Source organism: Rhopilema esculentum, chromosome 18 (genome assembly GCF_057945365.1).
Source record: "Rhopilema esculentum isolate cy_ngs chromosome 18, ASM5794536v1, whole genome shotgun sequence".
NCBI classification, from domain to species: Eukaryota; Metazoa; Cnidaria; class Scyphozoa; order Rhizostomeae; family Rhizostomatidae; genus Rhopilema; species Rhopilema esculentum.
The window spans coordinates 2352244-2371319 of NC_142832.1; the positions used below are offsets into that span (position 1 = coordinate 2352244).

Consider the following 19076-nt stretch of genomic DNA (forward strand, 5'->3'; position numbering starts at 1 on the left):
TTTAATTTCATTTTGAAAGTAGTGTTGGAAATTAGTAGTGGTGGAGTTGCTATTGACTTTATAGAAACTTTTAACAAAGGTGGGATACAAGCTAAACATTTGTAAATAAATACAAGTCAACTGACACAAGAACTGAGTGTTAGGTACGGAGCATGTTCAGTCTTAGGTGCCTAATAAACGCCATTTTCAAGGACACCTTTTCAACCGTTGCATGTATCAAAACATGGCGTCAGCTCTAACAACAAGCAACCTCATTTCCGACATTGAAGTCGAGGCTGGATCTTGACCTTGCTCGATTGGCCTTGGGATGGGAACAGAGGAAGTAAAGGGAGCATGAACGGTGAGGGTAAGTTACAATAAAATCTAACTTCTAATCGCTCTAATCTAGCACACTTTAGGAGTTTTCTCAATTAAAATCAACTTTACCGAAGTATAATCAGCAAGCTTTCCGTCTTGAAAGTTTGGATGAAGCTGGCCCAGTCAGAGGAGGGGCATGTCTCATCCATTGTGTCTGTAAACATTAGGACACTTGTTTGATAAAAGATAGTTGATGCAACTTTCTTTTTCTGCAAGATGCAACTTTCTTATGATTTCACAAAATAATAGATTTTTATACCTCCAATTCAAATTGCCCAGCAAAGAGGGCATGTCCATTCAATCAATATTAATTTATGCCATTTAGTATATATATGCTATAAAACCCTGGATGGATAGGATTGTAAAATCTCCAGGATGGCTCAGTTGTTAGAGGCGCTGACTACAGACACAAGGGGCTGTGGTTCAAGTCCCTGGCATAACCAAATTTTTACCCAGGGTGAGGAGAATCACCAGTTTGCTGTAATTCCAGGCAAAGAGGTGTGGTCACATCAAGAGGTGTGGTCACATCGAGCAGAAGAACCAGGACACTGCCTGATAAGCAAAAGCTTCTGAGTGTCCTAAAAACTACCTTCGGATGCTAGGTAGAAACAAATACAAAATACAAATACAAACTCATTCGAAAAAATATTAATCTTTCAATTTTAAACTTCTGCTGCTAGTTCAATAGGAAAATTGGCATGTTGTTATTCATCAGATTTTGCATTTCCTAGGTAATGGCTATCTCTCAGTAAATCATTTCACATTGATCACAAGAAAAATAGATCTTTGATGGTTCATATTGAATTTCTTAATGGATTAATTCCTTTTTAGACCAAAAGTACAGTTGTATTAGGGGTGCCTTCAAGTTTGATTGTACTGGCCCATATTTATGTGATCAAAATGATGTTGTGTCACAGACGAACAAGGTCATCGTTGGTGAGTTTTGACTGTATAACTAGACACACCAGTTAAGCATCAGTTAGGCCCTAAATGGAGATTAAAAAAACCTAGCAAATAGTAGACAACATACAACAGCGCCACAAATTTAAAAGATGGGTGCCAAGGCTAGAAAAAAGGGGCCAAGGCTTCTTACCCCTTTTACTGCAGCTTTAAAACTACTTTCTTCACCAAAAAATGGGGAGGGGGGCATGGTCATGGTGAAGACCCTGTACAAAGACAAATTTTTCAGCAAATCAATTGAAAAAATTTGTTGCTTAAAAAGATGTAAAATTGCAGCAGAAGTACCTTCTGGTTCAGTAGATGTTGTCTGCAAGAGTGAACAATTTCTTGGAAAGGCTAGCTTTATGCTATGACTGTGCAAGCGTTTCCCAGATATAAAACAAAATTATTTGAAGGTCCAGAAATTATGCATCCAATTTATTCACCTAATATTTGATGAAAAAATATATAAATCCCCACTGCCTCATATTCATATCTGCCCATTTTAGAACTGCTAAACTTTGAAATTTTTAAACCATCTCTGTTGTCTGCATAAGAAACATACATTACATCTTGTGTAACAAAAACAGGGTCTCATTATGGCCAGAGGCTGGAGGTCTGATTATGGATAGAAGCAAGCAAATCCGAGACAATTCAATTTACTTACCCATTTATGACTAAGTCACTACCAAATACTGGAAACTCTAAGTGCACCAGATAGGAGAAGTAAAGGAAAGTTTAAGCCAAACCTGTCCCAGATAATCAGGGGCAGACACTTGGTTTAATATTGGGGGCAAGTCTTTCTTTTTGATAAGATGATATAATATTTTCTCATTGTTTTAGAACAAATAACCATTGTCCTTCAAAATATTCTTGGGGGGCTGAGTGCCCCTAGCCACCCCCCAGGTGACCACCAGTGCAGATAATTTTAGGCTAAAATACCCCCTTACAAGGAGGTTGTTGTTGAAAGCATTCAGGTTGGTAGACAAATCCACTCCTGGATGCTCTACTTTTTCAGCCAAAGTGATATTTTCCTTTCCTGGTTAGAGCACAGAAGGGCAATTTTAAATACCTCCAGATCCTGGCCTGGAACATTGCACAAAGAAGACCAGCTTATGTAATAATCACACACAAATTTGTTGTTTTTGCATTCAATCTTGTTATTTAAACTCTTTTTTTGAAGATCAAATATGCAGATGCAATCTTTGTGGCCAGAAGTATGAATTGGAAGAAAAACATTTGCACAATTGCAATTGCATAGCTGATGAACACCATTTAAGAGAAAATATTAAGGAACCACAAGTGAAACATAAAATTGAACAATTGAACGTAAGTTACACAGAGAAAAACTGTACGAGTGAACAGGATGAAGATATAGCGAATTCGAATGCATATGCCATGAATCACGTTATGGATAGTGTCAAATTAAACGCTACAGAAACAGGCCAGTTAAAAACTGACTTTAAAGCGCAGATTGGAAAAACTTTGGGACCCAATGATTGTGAATATTGTGGAAAATCTTTTCCGTATAAAGGCGCGCTTTTAACACACGAACGGGTACACACAGGGGAAAGGCCATTTCAATGTCCAATATGCGGCAAACGATTTCCGCAGAAAAGCTACCTCATCCCGCATATACGAATACACAATGGCGAGAAACCGTATGAATGTGAAATTTGTGGGAAAAAATTCACTCAGCGTAGTAACTTGAATTGTCACCTTCGTGTTCACAGTGGAGATAAACCATATAAATGTCCTGAGTGTGGTAAAGAGTTCTCTCACCCGACGAACTTAGCGAGTCACCTCAGAGTTCATAGCGGGGAAAAGCCTTTTCAGTGCCAGGTTTGTGAACGAAGGTTTAGTAAACGCAGTCATTTACGAGAACATTCGCGTGCTCACAGCGGAGAGCGCCCATACGAATGCGATGTGTGCGGCAGGCGTTTTGCAAGCAAAACACACTTGAAGCCACATAAACGTACACATAGCGGAGAGCGACCATATAAATGTGATGTATGCGACAAAGCTTTTGCCCAGAGTAGTGATGTTAAACGACACAAGCGGGTACACAGCGGTGAAAAACCATATCAATGTAGCAGTTGCGACAAGGGATTCTCCGTAAAAGCAAGCCTGGTGTCGCACCTTCGCGTACACACTGGCGCAAAACCCTACCGCTGTGGTGTTTGTAGTAGGGGCTTCGCGTATAGCAATAACCTGAAACTTCACTTGCGTACACATACTGGCGAAAAACCTTACGACTGCGAGCATTGCGGTAAAAAATTTCGCTACAAGAGCAATCTGAAGTCTCATTTTCGTCTCCATAATGAGCATGTGATTTGAATCTGATTAACACAACATGCCTGATTTACATTCATACACTAATTGTTAGAACTTGGAATATCACAAATTTTTTCTTACTTATGCAGCATGTCTATCCATTCAAGGCCTGGGCATTTCTTCGTCCAATGCCTGGATCATTTTTAATCACTTCAATCGAAACGACTTTAATGAAACATTTTGAGAAACAGTAAAGATGAACAAGATGGTGACATCGTAAAAGTAATTTCTTTAGTAGACAATACAGAGGGCCTTTCTGAATTTTATACCGTAAATCCTCGAATTTCCCCCCCCCCTTCGAAAAAGCTCCCACCCTAGAACTACAAATTGTCAATAAGCCCCCCCCCCTCTCGAATAAGCCTCCGCTGCTACCGTAAATTTTCGAATTGGACCCCTCCTCCTATGGCGTTCTATTCATACTTTTGCTAGTAATTAATTAAATCCTCATAAAGAAATTCCTACTATAATAAACGAGGTATTTTAATAATGTTTTCTTAATGTCTACAATAATTTTTTGTCCCCCTCGTATAAGACCCCCCTTCGATTAAGCCCCCCTTCGAATAAGCCCCCATTCAAAAATACAGAATAAAGCCCACCAGGGGGACTAATTCGAGGATTTTTTTTTTTTGTACGATCAATTCAATTCTAGTGGGATATCAAACCATTTCCTTCGAGTGGGTTCCCTTCGGTTTTTGAAAGTTCATTGTCTCTGTCCCACATTATCTCGACACTTGCCTTAAATCTCATTTTATGGCCATTGTGTGAAGGATCTAAAAACTAAAGAGGCAACGTTTTGCCAAAACTGAGTACAGCTGGAATGATCCTCGATAATTCTCTTCTGCATAATTGGTTAACTTTCCTACATTGGAATGGGAAGGTCAGCATTGATCTAGGTTTAATTTGATATTTATTTTTCACACTAAGATTTTTAATAAATTATGCATTCACATATTTTGAGTTACGTGGGAGATTATTTTGTAGTATTTTTTGCTGTCTCTTTGGACGATTAATTGATTAGAATCATTTATGATTAGAATGATTAAATGATTAATGTCTGAGAAGCCTGTTCAATGTTATTTATCACTTTCAGCTCATGCTGAACGCTACAACCATCGCAAGGATTACGGAAGTTTCCCAAAGAAGTTTCTGCAACTGCACATGGTGTAGTCGGTGTAAAAGTTTCAAAAGTTCGCGGAATCGTAATCAAGGGTCCGCGGAGGGGATTTCGAGGGCTTAAAGGCAATCTGTCACGACGTTGATTGGTTATAAGAACAAAAGGATTTTTATTGTTTCCAGTCTCCCTTTAATTTATCGCATTGTAAAAATATGGCGGAGCGCTGGAATCGTGTTTATTCCATTGTTCCAGCTATTGTTCTCGTTAACCATTCTACAACGAGACAGATTGCCTTTAAGCCCCTTTCCAATAATATTCAGAACTGTACAGAAAGGATACCCAGGGGAGTCACTTAAACTTTTTATATAGGGGGAGGTGCATCCGCAGTTATCAAAATACACCCTAAAGTATCAAAAACAAATTTAGCAGACCCACAATTATTAGCTATAATATTCCTATAATAAGTCAAAGTAATAGTAATTCAGTCATAGTAATGCTCATAGTAATTAAGACTGATACCTATAATAATCAGTTTAAACACATCTGTTCTTTTATTCTTGTTTTTGATATGATTGTAATGTGTTAGTTGGAACCATAAGTAAAACAAAGGTATATTTTTAAATCAAGTACCCAAAAGTATTAGACTACAAGGAAAAATTTTACCCATGATTGTCGAAAGGACCCCCCTTTATATAAAAAGTTCGATCGACCCCCTTGGAAAACAATACAAAAAATTAACACTGCATGTTTAGCTCCAAAAACCATTCAACCCTCCTAATCCGTAATATGCTCCACCTTTCCTGTAGCCATAAAGAATGAAATCTATGGAAAAGCTGTCAATTTTTGAAAAGAAGCTCATGTACAGTGCGCAGGATAGCATTTTCAGTTTCGTGAGATATATCTTGGTTTACGGATTTTTTAAGATGATCTAACACAAACCTCTCAATAGAGCGGAAATCGAGAGTCAGGTAAGACGAGAATTGTAACAAAATCTCAAACACTTTGAGAGTATGATAATTAAATAAATACAAGATGACTAATAACAAATTTTCTGTCTTTTCATTCACATGATCTTTCATTTATATACCAACAAAAATTTTCACCTTAAAAAAATTAAAGTTCTGTTAAGAAAAACACAATCTTATGACAAAGTTACGTCATCTTGAGACACAGCCCACAGCTTCATGCGAAATCATGTAACCTCGGATAGGAAATCTCAAGCTGTATTAGAATAGAGGCCAATCGTCACTAGAGCCAAATTGAAGACCAGGGCACATCACTGGCCCACACTAAACAAGGTCCTGTTTCCTGGTGTCGTTTTCAGTGGATCCTTGTAAGCAGAATGTGGTCGTCTTTCAGAAGGTGGCGAGTGTGGACTGTCGTGCGTGTGCGTTGGAGTCCATGTTTGAAAAGGTGACCCGTGCCCAGGTACCACCTGATAAGGTGGTGGTGCAGAATGAAAAGCCGGACTCAATGCATGAGTGCTTCTGTACTGCCGACGAGTCATCCAGTTGTGATACACGCATATTAACAGGATAACAGTCGCTATGATTATGGTATACCATATCATCCAGAGCCTTTGTTCATAAAATATTGACTGTTTTTCACCTGAAATAGAGCCTTCATCTACAGTGCTTGCAGCTTGAGGAATACACTGGGGCTGTTCCACCTTTTTCCCTACTTTGATTCCCACTAGTATTTCTTCCCTCTGTCCCGTGACACTACTTTCAATAACAATATAAACTTCATTGGCAGGTAAATCAGACTTTCTAACAAGGCTCAACTGATACTCAACACGAGATTCGCCGAGTTCCCTGTCCAGTGGTAAGATATGCACGACATTGGACAAACTTGAATGCACCTAAAAACGATATTATATAAATATAACTGTAGTTGAAGCTAAAGACCTTCTACGATACGGAATGAAATGCTAATAAAATAAAACCTTCTACAAGGCAAGGTCTACTCATTAGGTGCAATTAACTGAATAAAAGAAACAAGGTTATCGATTTCCCTCTACGAGCAACACTAGCAATGCATATATAACTATATTTAAGCACGAGCAAAAAGGATAAATAACGAAAAAGGGATGCTCCGTCAGTGATTTGATAAATGATACAGTTGTCTCTAAAGCCATTTGGTTAGTAAATACATTCGACCATGGAGATCCAAAAAGAAGCAATTGTCATGTCATGAGACGAGACGTGGAAAGTCTAAACCAAGAATGTCTGAGAGTTTACCAAGTAGACTTCAACGAATAATATCATAAAATGAGTTTAATACTGAGGGGGAAATGTTATAGGGGAAATAGAAAATAAAACTTTTGGAGGTGACCAAACTGTGAAAAGAAAAGGAGGTCCTTTGAATGAGAAATGAGACGGCACTTCAAGGAAAGATCAGTCCTGCTAGGACGGTCAAAGTCACAAAAATTGGAGCACACAATGAATATATAGCTTGTACACAAAAACAAACCTTTAAAGTGTTGAGGTGAGATTCCACGCCGTTTATGGTAATAACATCCTGCGGATTTGATGATGATAACTCGAATTCTTTTTTATTGATATGAAACGCAGGAATAAACCGAAGTTGCAACGAGGTTGCTAGTGGTTCCTCTCCCGTGAGAGATGCTTGCAGCAGCAATTTTGTTTCTTTTGCGCTGAGAAGTTTCATGTCTCTTCTGTTAAGCTCGTTTGGCACAACTTCACAAAACGGTTCACCATTCACATATTTTGAAGTTACGCTGAACAATGTATCGAGTGAAACAGGGACTCCTTCATCAATTGTTGACAAAGTACACGTGAATGGAATTTTAGAGGCATGGTCATAAACTAATGAATTTGAACAAAGATTGATAGAAGACCTTCCGGAGCCTTTGACTGCTATTGGGAAATCGTATACTTTCTTTCCAAAATTGGAGATGAAGCCAATTTTACCCTGTAGCAACTCAACTGAAGTCGTTTTCTGAGCATTGACCTGAAAAGAATAAAACGAGAATAACAAAAATTGTAGGTTGTAACATTTTTAACAGTCACCTGCTGAAGAATACAAAAGAACCTATGCGAAATACGGAAATGTCATCCTAGAAAACTGTATTGCCTTTATCTTACAACAAAAACTGCTACTACAATGACCCAAAAGGGAAAGTGAGCAGCAAGTTGCAGGCTTTTGTTAATAGGGTTCTCAAGTGATGACGTCATAAAAATCTTTTTTCTGAATTTTGATCCCAGAACCTTAAGGGCATCGTGGAATACCTCTTAATGTGCAAAATCAGTAGAATATGTTGCAAATTGGCGGAGACATGGCCAGATAAGCACAGGCTCTTGCCCCATCAAGACGTCTCGGCTAAGTGAGAATTCAAAGAAAGCTGCGTACCTCGACATGGGTCACAAAATTTCCATGGTTTGCATAAATTGTGGCAATGCCAGGTGATTTGGCAAAACCATAGCCTGTTTTGGCATTGATATCTATCACATCGATATTTGAGCTTGACCACGTGACAGACGAGCCTGCATACAAGATAAAAATTTAAACATGTAGGCCGTGATGTGCCTTTAAGACATGTTCTCCTTGACAAGACATGTTCTCCAGACAAGAAGGCAAGATTTCCCAAATAAAGTATTTCCCTAAATAAAAAAGAATAAAACGTTCTCGGAAGTTAAATGATTGGTTTTTTATTTATTATTTGGTTTAGAAACGTTCTTCTATTTAAGTCAATGTCAAGAAACAAAGGGAAAGAAGGACCGTGATGAAATTCTTTCATCTTAGAATGGAGTAATAGACCTCTGAACCTAATATACCTCGCTGGTACACGAATTTCCTCAACATTTCCTACGTTCTCAAATTTGCAATCACAAAAACATCATATGTTATTCAAAAAGACAAGACATGATTACTAGTTCATACCCCCCCCCCCCCTCATCTTATCGCACAATTTGTAAAAAACTCTCACAGTGTGAAGAGACCAGCAAAAGTATTTCTAACGATTCAGCCCCAAAAGCCTTCCTACGATCTACAAACAGCCACAGAGATAGGTAGTTTGGTAGGACTAACCTTTTGGAGCATTGACGGTTGACTTGAAGCAGACCATGCCACCTTGATAGACAGAGGCCTGGGGCGGCTGGATGGCATTAGCAGCTCGGATTCTGATATAGTCAGCTACATCGACGTTGTTCTCGTCCCAAATCTAAGTAAATGAAGTCAGGCTAGGAAAAAACTTTTTCCGGCTACCAAAAAAGTTGGTATAAATATTTGGGGGTGACCAAAATAGACAACTAGATGTCTACACAGAGGAGCGACGTCAGCCACCGTGAATACAGGTGCAACCAATCAGCTATTTATTGACCCTTGGTGTCCTCTAGCATTGACAATGTTGGTGAAAACTTTAGATGTCACCTATCAGGTACCACCAAAATAGCATTAAATGCCCGCATAAAACTTTACTTCAGCTCATAATTTCCGTGCTGCACGATAGCATCATCCACAGTTCATACTGATTTCACGGCAACTTGCTTCCCTCAACAATAGCTTGAAATGCAATATCGATCTCTTCGCGAATTCGCGCAGGCATGCCAAAATGACGTCATCAGCGCATAACAGTGCTTACTTTTTTGTTTTAAAAGGGTGCTTTCGATTGTTGTCTTACAAACCAGACTGCAGTACATGTTGCGTGGAAACAAGATACAAACCATATCCGGATTGTCAATCTTACTTCAAAATCAGACTTAATCTCGATTTTTAATTTTATGAAAATCTTCTCCGCCCTAGTAATTTGACTCCGTATTTGAAGACATTTTACATTTTCCGAGTTTCACTCCCAGGAATCATTCTAAACGCAGGTTTATCATCACCATATTGTTAGCTAATATATCGATGGAGGACAGGTAGTGTATACTAAAATCAAAACTGGGTATATATTGTTCATCAAATCAAAATCAAAACTAAAACCAAACTGGGCATTTATTTTTCATCGTGTTCTTTCGGACCTTTATTCTGACGTTTCATGCTCTGAGGAGTGTCAGACGAAAAAGCTTTTAGCCAATATGTTGTAAAATGTTTGCTTTTTTCAAAGCCATTTTCAAGTTCTGTACCGCCAAAAAACTGTTCACAAAATCAAAACTGTAATTTCGAATGGTAGGTAGTGGTGAATCGTCTTACCTTGAAAATAGTAAAACCAACTTTAACTGCCGTAATTGTATAAATTCCTTTTGAAACATCTGGTAGAACGTTAGATATATCATTCCTGGTGAAAGAGAAAAATATGGCGACCGTTTACTGTCGAGAAGGATTCATGATAGACAATAAACGTTGTGAAGTACCTCTCTAAAGAAGCCCATTTTAAACAATCCCCTGGTTTTCAGCTGAAAGTCGAGGCTTAAAAATAAACGTAGATATGGGCTGCTTACAGGCAACAGCATACAAGGGGTGAACAAAATGATTGTAAGAATTTTTAAAAGATGGGCGATGCCTTGCTGTTAAAATAACGAAAGTAATTTTGACCATACTGAAAAACGTCTTCAAGCGAAGGAATCATGAGGCGTGGTAACATCGAGAGGAAGGGCCAGGACACTGCTCGATAAGCATATCTTAGTGGCCTAGAACTACCTTAGGAAGTTAGATGGAAAAAATGGGAAGTAAAGATGGCTGAAACTTTGAGTTTTGCAGTCTTCAAATGACATTCAAAATTGATGGTGATACTTAACCCTCATTCTTAAATTTCCTAGGGATAGACTCAAGTAACTCAATAAACATATTTTTTCATTTTCTTCTTATGACCTAGTTCATCAAGCATCCACTCCTCACACTCCTGAATCAGTTAAAAAGATCCGATGTATCTTCCTTGATAATTATAACTGTTTTTCAAGTTTTTTTTTACATATTTGATGATAACTTTCAGCTAGAGGGATACAAAAAATTGTAGAATGAAAGAAAACGATAGGCTACCTCTGTAGCCTGTGTCTTAACTGTGACGTCAAAGCGTCGAATTTCCTTCCTACGTTATCGTGAAGAGTAACAACGAAATCTGCTCTGTATCCAACAGGAAATGAATGGAAATTATCCCTGGATGCCGTTAGTGAGCTCAAAGATTTCAAGGTAATCGATGACACAGCTTTGACCTGTTGATGGATAAAAATAGATGAATTTTAACATAATAGAAAGGTAGAAAACAGCAGAAAAAAGAGTTAACAAGGATATTGAAAAAAGTAACGCAACAGAGACAAATAACAAGCTGTAAATTAGAGAATTATGCACATTTAGAAACTTCGAATGAGATTCTATTACGAAATATTATTAACTTTTGAAATGCCAGCTTCATCAAATAACACATAAAGCGCAACATCATTCTTGATGGATCTTAATGAGAAAATTTTAAAAAAAATCACGATACGCTACGTAATCTCTGAAATAAGTGATGTGACACACTGCATAAAAACATTTCACCAAAAAACGCTGGGCAGTTGTAAGGACAAAACAACAACGATTCAAGCATTTATTTCAACCAAAATATGGTATATTATATTGGTATATTGATGCCACATCTTTTGACAGATTACGAGAGGCTGAGTAGCGTAATCTTCAGCAGCGTAAATTTCCCTTTGACTTTTTCAATGGGTCTTAGCTTCTCGGTAAATTCCCTGAAATTTCATTCTATTGCCCTGTGTCCGTTTTCAAAACAACTTGAATCAGCACCAAGTTATCTCATATTTGATTTGTTCAAGGAGGGTTGCCCTTCAACGGAAGTTGTTTTTCAATCGGTCCTCCAATAAAAACTAACTACAATATACAATTAAAATACTAGAAAATAAAAAACCATAAAATTAAAGACCTATTTACAATTACATTGTATTATACATGGAAACTAGTCAACTCTGTATTATAATTGATAGTGAAATCCTTCGACGATCATAAATCTCACACAATTCAGTAAGATTTTCTATTTTTACAGAAAAAAAGATCTACATAACATTCTGATTCGAAGATCTCGAAAAATTGAGAATTCAAAAAAGGAAGAATAAGTGGAAATCATCGAACCTCGACGTTGATTATGGCTGTTTCATTCAGCCCAAAGTCTTCGTGAGATGTAATTTTGACCAACGCCATTCCTGATGCTGATGTCGTTTTGATAATGCCATCCTGTGATACCTCCACTACCCCTGCAGCTGTTTTGGGACTGGGGCATTCTTTGATTACGTCATAACTCAAGCGAGTAATTCCATTTCTGTTTAGAGGGAAATCTGATAACTGAAGTAATATTATAGGGCTACTGTTCAAGTTTTAAGGATTCCTGAAACATATTCAAAGATGAAGATGCGAGAAAATTAGGTGTGAATTTATGTTATAAACAACAAGAAACTTTAAAGAAACCTGCTGTTGATACCAAAAACCAATGATCTAATTTCTTTAGGGAAGCAATTTGGTTGAGTACGACAAAGTAATTTTACAGCTTGTTGCCTAGAAAATTTAAACTGCGAGTGATATAGCTACATTATCGAAAATTGATTCCCCAAAGCTGATGAGACTCGTAATTACCGCTAATCTTTTTGGTACAATATCGTCTCGATCCTAGACTTACTTGTTCGTCTCTATTCTAGTTTCAGCATTCGGTGGCAACAGAAGTCTCCCATTTTCAGGAAAGACAACTTTTAAGCCTTCATATACCTGAAAAACAACACGTTTACCATCATCAGGCCATTGAAAATTAAAGCCAACATCATTTTTTGTCAACTGCTTCGTATTTCTTTCGAATATAATATTACTCTACGAACAAGTAAATTGTGGCACGGAAAATGAACGTTGTACAAGGCTACGAAGAATTATTTTCAAGCTGTTACCGTAAAATAGATTCTTGCGTAAAAATGGAAGTTCTCGATGTTAAATGGCTTAATTTTTAGTTGTTAAACTGGCTAGCAAAAAAACTTAACATGAATAATAGGCAATCAATATTACTCGGAAAGATAAACATGACTACAAGCAAGCTCTACCAAAAAATATGTTGACCATTTTTGCAATGTAGAAAACGATGGTATGACTTTCAAAGTACGGTATTAAAAAAGTATTTGATTTTTCACTCGATTCCCCATCTCTTTTTTTAAGTATTTCTATAACTCTGTGAACTTCTTTTTTGAATTACTTTGCTGCAATGTTAGACTAACAATTGGCAAAGGCCTGCAGAAATCTGTTGTTATACGGGGCAATAATGACCTGGATTTGAATCTCATCTTCAAGTGCTGCATGCGGAAGTGCTATCTTTTCTGCATGTAAGACTGGCAGATCCACCTTAAGCCTCACAATGGTTTCCCCCGCTTTCTTGGTGCTCAAGGTGACCCGGAAATCTCTTTCATTTTCTGTAGTTAGGCCAGTCTGAAGATAGAGGAAAAGGAGCCTATCAAAACAGAAGTTGAAAGATGGAAAAAACGATCATTGAAAAACATTGAAAAATGATTTTTTACATTCATTGTTCCTTACGGATTCGATAACCGAGAGATGTCATTCTTGCGAAAATGACATTTCTTTATTTGCAGTCCCCTGCAATACGAAATGCATATTACATTTCTAGGTAGAGAGACAGAAAGGAGAAGGATTTCTTACAACCATCCTTCAATACGACTTTTTGAAAAGTCTTTCTAAGGTTATCATTGGAAAGGGTCTCTGCCAAGAATTCTGTTGTGACCTTGTACAAATTCTTAAAAGTATAATAAAAATACGTTCCAACGTTTTTGAAGCTTAATAAAAGATTTCTGGCTCAGTTAAAAAAGAAGAAACTCTTAAAGTAGGTGAGCTGTGTTTGGAAATCGTTGATTAAAAAAGAATGTGCGTTGGAGGGAGCGGGGGGCAGACAAGGTGAAAAAAGCAACAACAAAAATGGAATAAAGCGACAAAACTCACCAGCTCGTAAACTGATTTGAGAACAGCTATGTCATTATTTCCACATGACCAATGAAATTTAATAAATGGATGTGAGCTTGCAAAGGTGAATGGTCCTTGATCTGTAAGGCCAACTGCATACATGCCAACCTAAAGGCACATGAAATAGAACTTAAATGCGTCAAAACTTTCTGTCAGCATAATTCGTCTATCATTTGTCGATAACACATTTTCAATAACTTTAGGCCAAGATTTGAAAAATCACAGAGTTTTAACATGTATTTACAGTAAAAACAGGAGAAATATTAAAATCAAGTTTCTCCTTTCTAGATTCATTTATCATTAGGCTCAACATGTGTGACATAGGGGTGTTACTTAACATAGGGGTGTTTACAGATAAGGATCCTTAGATTTTCCTTTCCATAGTGGCCAGGATGCATAACCGTAATTGCCTGTTTATCATCAAAAGGTACCCCTGAAAATGACATGACCCCGTTATCATGAACATATTAACTGCTGGTTGATAAAAAACATACAATCCAAGTGTTCTTGACAATTACAGATGTTGACATAACAAATTAATCGAAGATGTTAGAATCCACGATATCATTGTCAAGTAATTACCTGACTACCGGTTGCTAGAATTCTTGTCGTGAGGTGGATCTTGAAGCCAGTTAGTCGCACCACTTCAATTGTCACATAGGCCTTCAGAATTATAAAGAAAAATTAGTTGCAAAGAGGTGACAACTTGCTTTAAAAACGAACCTCACTGAACTTGAAACGTGGTTAAAACGACGTTAAAACGGAGACACAGCTTCGTTGCAACGCAGTTACTACCACGGAGTTACCATGTGGCTACAATGGCGTTAGTTTTGCAAAGTAATACCCAAATGGTATTCATAAACATAGACTTGAAAACAAGGGGATTTCTTGAGGCCTGTAAACAGCAACTTCTTCTTTAGTCTAACCAGTAAAGTGCACTCCACCTTTACGTTTCATTGTACAGACATATTATTGACGATCTGTGTATTAAATATCAAGCCAAAGTTCGTGTAATCAACTGCCAGAAGAAAATAAACGGCCTAACTGACGAACAGCAAAATCAAACAGCAGTTTGCGGAATAGCAGTCACTTTCTTAAACACTCATTACAAAATCACTCAGTTTACTTTGAAGAGATACCTTTGAGTATATGATCTGCTTTCCTGTGCTGGGATCAAACCCCTGGGCCATGCCAACAAGGGTAGTGTTTCCAGGGGTCAGCGCATGGATTATTCCCGTGCTGCTCACATTGGCAACTGAAGCATTGGCTACATCAAAAACAGTAGTGGATTCAGGCCTAGGTCCTCCAGTGCTGTGAACCTGAAGGATTTAAAAATAAAAAAAATAATCATAATGATAATCAAACTATTAACAAAACTATGTCATCAAATTTCCAGAAGTAAATTACTGAATACAGAGCAGCACAATGAACACAGTGAAGTCCCAAGATTGTCACAAATTACAACTTTTCTCAAAATGCAGTGCTAGCATAATATCCACAAAATTTATCTGATGTATAAAATACCTTTAGCTCCCACAAAAGGCAGTGGTGATAGCATAGTTCACGAATTCCTGTTATTGATAAATAGTTCCTCAGCTTTCGTAAATTTTTTTTTACAACAAGCTATTTTTACAAAGACATTACTTTTTACCACATATGAAAGCCTGTCACGATTTTCGTCATTATAAACCTTGAAGAAGCAATGCGTTGCATTGCAAAATATTGAAAAAGGCTCCCAATTATAAAAAAATAGCAAGCAACTTTATCACAAACTCGCAGGGTCAGCTTGCATCAACAATAGTGTAAGGAACGAGATGGAACTATAGTACATGGAACGTACCTGGAATGTTGCTCCAGCAATCAGGACAATGTGCTTAGGCTCCAGCTCAAGTGGTGGGAACACCTAAGAGAGAATAACCACTAGATAGCGAGGAGAATGCATTTCATCTTAATAACCAACAAGCAGGCAGTGAAAATTTACGAAGCGCTAAGGTCCTCCTAGCGAGCACAAATGCTGAAAGATACAATTCCTCAGGGCAGCTATCACTTGCTTCCATCTTGCCTTCTTACCTTATTGATTCTTTTTTAAAATCACTTTTCGCAAACAGACGATTACTAAATTATCACATAACAATACAATCAGTGGAATATCAAACAATGAGAATAAGCAGCAATGCAGTGAGCAGCAATGCAGTGAGCAGCAATGCAGTGAGCAGCAATGCAGTGAGCAGCAATGCAGTGAGCAGCAATGCAGTGAGCAGCAATGCACTGAGCAGCAATGCAGTGAGCAGCAATGCAGTGAGCAGCAATGCAGTGAGCAGCAATGCACTGAGCAGCAATGCAGTGAGCAGCAATGCAGTGAGCAGCAATGCAGTGAGCAGCAATGCAGTGAGCAGCAATGCAGTAAGCAGCAATGCAGTGAGCAGCAATGCAGTGAGCAGCAATGCAGTGAGCAGCAATGCAGTGAGCAGCAATGCAGTGAGCAGCAATGCAGTGAGCAGCAATGCAGTGAGCAGCAATGCAGTGAGCAGCAATGCAGTGAGCAGCAATGCAGTAAGCAGCAATGCAGTGAGCAGCAATGCAGTGAGCAGCAATGCAGTGAGCAGCAATGCAGTGAGCAGCAATGCAGTGAGCAGCAATGCAGTGAGCAGCAATGCAGTGAGCAGCAATGCAGTGAGCAGCAATGCAGTGAGCAGCAATGCAGTGAGCAGCAATGCAGTGAGCAGCAATGCAGTGAGCAGCAATGCAATGAGCAGCAATGCAGTGAGCAGCAATGCACTGAGCAGCAATGCAGTGAGCAGCAATGCAGTGAGCAGCAATGCAGTGAGCAGCAATGCAGTGAGCAGCAATGCAGTGAGCAGCAATGCAGTGAGCAGCAATGCAGTGAGCAGCAATGCAGTGAGCAGCAATGCAGTGAGCAGCAATGCAGTGAGCAGCAATGCAGTGAGCAGCAATGCACTGAGCAGCAATGCAGTGAGCAGCAATGCAGTGAGCAGCAATGCAGTGAGCAGCAATGCAGTGAGCAGCAATGCAGTGAGCAGCAATGCAGTGAGCAGCAATGCAGTGAGCAGCAATGCAGTGAGCAGCAATGCACTGAGCAGCAATGCAGTGAGCAGCAATGCAGTGAGCAGCAATGCAGTGAGCAGCAATGCACTGAGCAGCAATGCAGTGAGCAGCAATGCAGTGAGCAGCAATGCAGTGAGCAGCAATGCAGTGAGCAGCAATGCAGTAAGCAGCAATGCAGTGAGCAGCAATGCAGTGAGCAGCAATGCAGTGAGCAGCAATGCAGTGAGCAGCAATGCAGTGAGCAGCAATGCAGTGAGCAGCAATGCAGTGAGCAGCAATGCAGTGAGCAGCAATGCAGTGAGCAGCAATGCAGTAAGCAGCAATGCAGTGAGCAGCAATGCAGTGAGCAGCAATGCAGTGAGCAGCAATGCAGTGAGCAGCAATGCAGTGAGCAGCAATGCAGTGAGCAGCAATGCAGTGAGCAGCAATGCAGTGAGCAGCAATGCAGTGAGCAGCAATGCAGTGAGCAGCAATGCAGTGAGCAGCAATGCAGTGAGCAGCAATGCAATGAGCAGCAATGCAGTGAGCAGCAATGCAGTGAGCAGCAATGCAGTGAGCAGCAATGCAGTGAGCAGCAATGCAGTGAGCAGCAATGCACTGAGCAGCAATGCAGTGAGCAGCAATGCAGTGAGCAGCAATGCAGTGAGCAGCAATGCAGTGAGCAGCAATGCAGTAAGCAGCAATGCAGTGAGCAGCAATGCAGTGAGCAGCAATGCAGTAAGCAGCAATGCAGTGAGCAGCAATGCAGTGAGCAGCAATGCAGTGAGCAGCAATGCAGTGAGCAGCAATGCAGTGAGCAGCAATGCAGTGAGCAGCAATGCAGTGAGCAGCAATGCAGTGAGCAGCAATGCAGTGAGCAGCAATGCAGTGAGCAGCAATGCAGTGAGCAGCAATGCAGTGAGCAGCAATGCAGTGAGCAGCAATGCAGTGAGCAGCAATGCAGTGAGCAGCAATGCAGTGAGCAGCAATGCAGTGAGCAGCAATGCAGTGAGCAGCAATGCAGTGAGCAGCAATGCACTGAGCAGCAATGCAGTGAGCAGCAATGCAGTGAGCAGCAATGCAGTGAGCAGCAATGCAGTGAGCAGCAATGCAGTAAGCAGCAATGCAGTGAGCAGCAATGCAGTGAGCAGCAATGCAGTAAGCAGCAATGCAGTGAGCAGCAATGCAGTGAGCAGCAATGCAGTGAGCAGCAATGCAGTGAGCAGCAATGCAGTGAGCAGCAATGCAGTGAGCAGCAATGCAGTGAGCAGCAATGCAGTGAGCAGCAATGCAATGAGCAGCAATGCAGTGAGCAGCAATGCAGTGAGCAGCAATGCAGTGAGCAGCAATGCAGTGAGCAGCAATGCAGTGAGCAGCAATGCAGTGAGCAGCAATGCAGTGAGCAGCAATGCAGTGAGCAGCATACACACGCTTTCGTTGAGGCGTCCCCGCAATTCAATTCAATGCTATTTGCAAACAGTTTTACGAGTAGGATGAACGTATACTAATACTGCAATATACACAGCCCATGAATAGTATGAATAGAGCTGCGTACACAGCTAAAAAGGAGATGGTATCTTTGCATTCACACTTTGAAGCTTAGAATTACAGTGATAACTACAAATAATACATCATCTAAGTCACATGGAACCTTTTTGTGGATATTCACTGATCAGCTCCATATAGAACATAAAAATTACAGTAAAAGGATTATAGTGGTGAGAGGGAGGAGGGGGAGAAGAATTTACAGTTTAAAATATCATACTTGAAAGAGCCACGCAGTTAGTCCTAGAATGTACTGCAGAAGTAGCATGCCTGAGAGTTGTTAACAAGCAGAAGAAGTCGCAGATCGCAAGTGGTTTAGTTCCGCGTTGTAATAACAAACGGAGTTCTAATCTCACGTTTAAAAAGCTGCTCTGACGTTTGATTTGACGTTTTTGCGCACGGGCAAAAGATAATACTTTGTAAGAAAATATATTTCTTTGCACAAATAAATCAACCTGTTGATTTCACTTGACGGTTTTCTGATGGTTTTTTTTTTATTTTCATAAATATTCTTCAGGGGAATTTTGGACAATAGTTTCAGCTCGGAACTTTTCGAGGACTGCAGTTTTACAAATTTTAAACACAATTCTCTATTCTTTTCCTTTCCACGACTGTAGCGAAATATACCCTCATTTCTTTGACCCTTCATCGATATGGGGTTGCAGATAAACATCTGTAAACTCCAAACTTTTCTCAGAAAAAAACGTCCGTTAGTTTTGATCCCTTTTTTATCAAGCATTTAATCAAGACTATCGGCGAGAGTGCTTTTCTGACATTCACTACAGAACAATAATTTAATTATATTAAAACCTAAGATTCTCAAGCATGCCACAATCTC

At 39.4% G+C, this 19076-nt stretch overlaps 2 protein-coding genes across 3 annotated transcripts in view; one reads left to right on the plus strand and one right to left on the minus strand.

The window, feature by feature from the left end:
- Positions 1 to 172: 172 nt before the first annotated feature.
- On the plus strand, positions 173 to 4603 carry LOC148958060 (uncharacterized). 2 transcript variants are annotated; one of them, XM_089113710.1, is made up of 3 exons: positions 173 to 346; positions 1189 to 1293; positions 2480 to 4603. In XM_089113710.1, exons 1-3 carry the CDS (start codon positions 334 to 336, stop codon positions 3631 to 3633), a joined length of 1272 nt encoding a protein of 423 aa, XP_088969836.1. In that variant the 5' UTR covers positions 173 to 333; the 3' UTR covers positions 3634 to 4603. The 2 variants fall into 2 exon arrangements, with proteins under 2 accessions (XP_088969836.1, XP_088969837.1); XM_089113711.1 differs by lacking the exon at positions 1189 to 1293.
- Positions 4604 to 5724: 1121 nt separating this feature from the next.
- The window catches only part of LOC135681074 (nuclear pore membrane glycoprotein 210), a 33911-nt gene continuing 20559 nt past the window's right edge, over positions 5725 to 19076 (minus strand). Inside the window, exons 29-41 of the mRNA XM_065195361.2 lie at positions 15489 to 15551; positions 14788 to 14967; positions 14231 to 14311; positions 13628 to 13756; positions 12944 to 13102; positions 12315 to 12400; positions 11774 to 11960; positions 10685 to 10857; positions 9899 to 9983; positions 8795 to 8927; positions 8117 to 8250; positions 7217 to 7717; positions 5725 to 6605 (exon numbers count right to left, since the gene is read on the minus strand). Of these exons, the coding sequence (XP_065051433.2) occupies positions 6021 to 6605; positions 7217 to 7717; positions 8117 to 8250; positions 8795 to 8927; positions 9899 to 9983; positions 10685 to 10857; positions 11774 to 11960; positions 12315 to 12400; positions 12944 to 13102; positions 13628 to 13756; positions 14231 to 14311; positions 14788 to 14967; positions 15489 to 15551 (2496 nt within the window). The 3' untranslated portion in view covers positions 5725 to 6020. The remainder of the gene's footprint in view (positions 6606 to 7216; positions 7718 to 8116; positions 8251 to 8794; positions 8928 to 9898; positions 9984 to 10684; positions 10858 to 11773; positions 11961 to 12314; positions 12401 to 12943; positions 13103 to 13627; positions 13757 to 14230; positions 14312 to 14787; positions 14968 to 15488; positions 15552 to 19076) is intronic.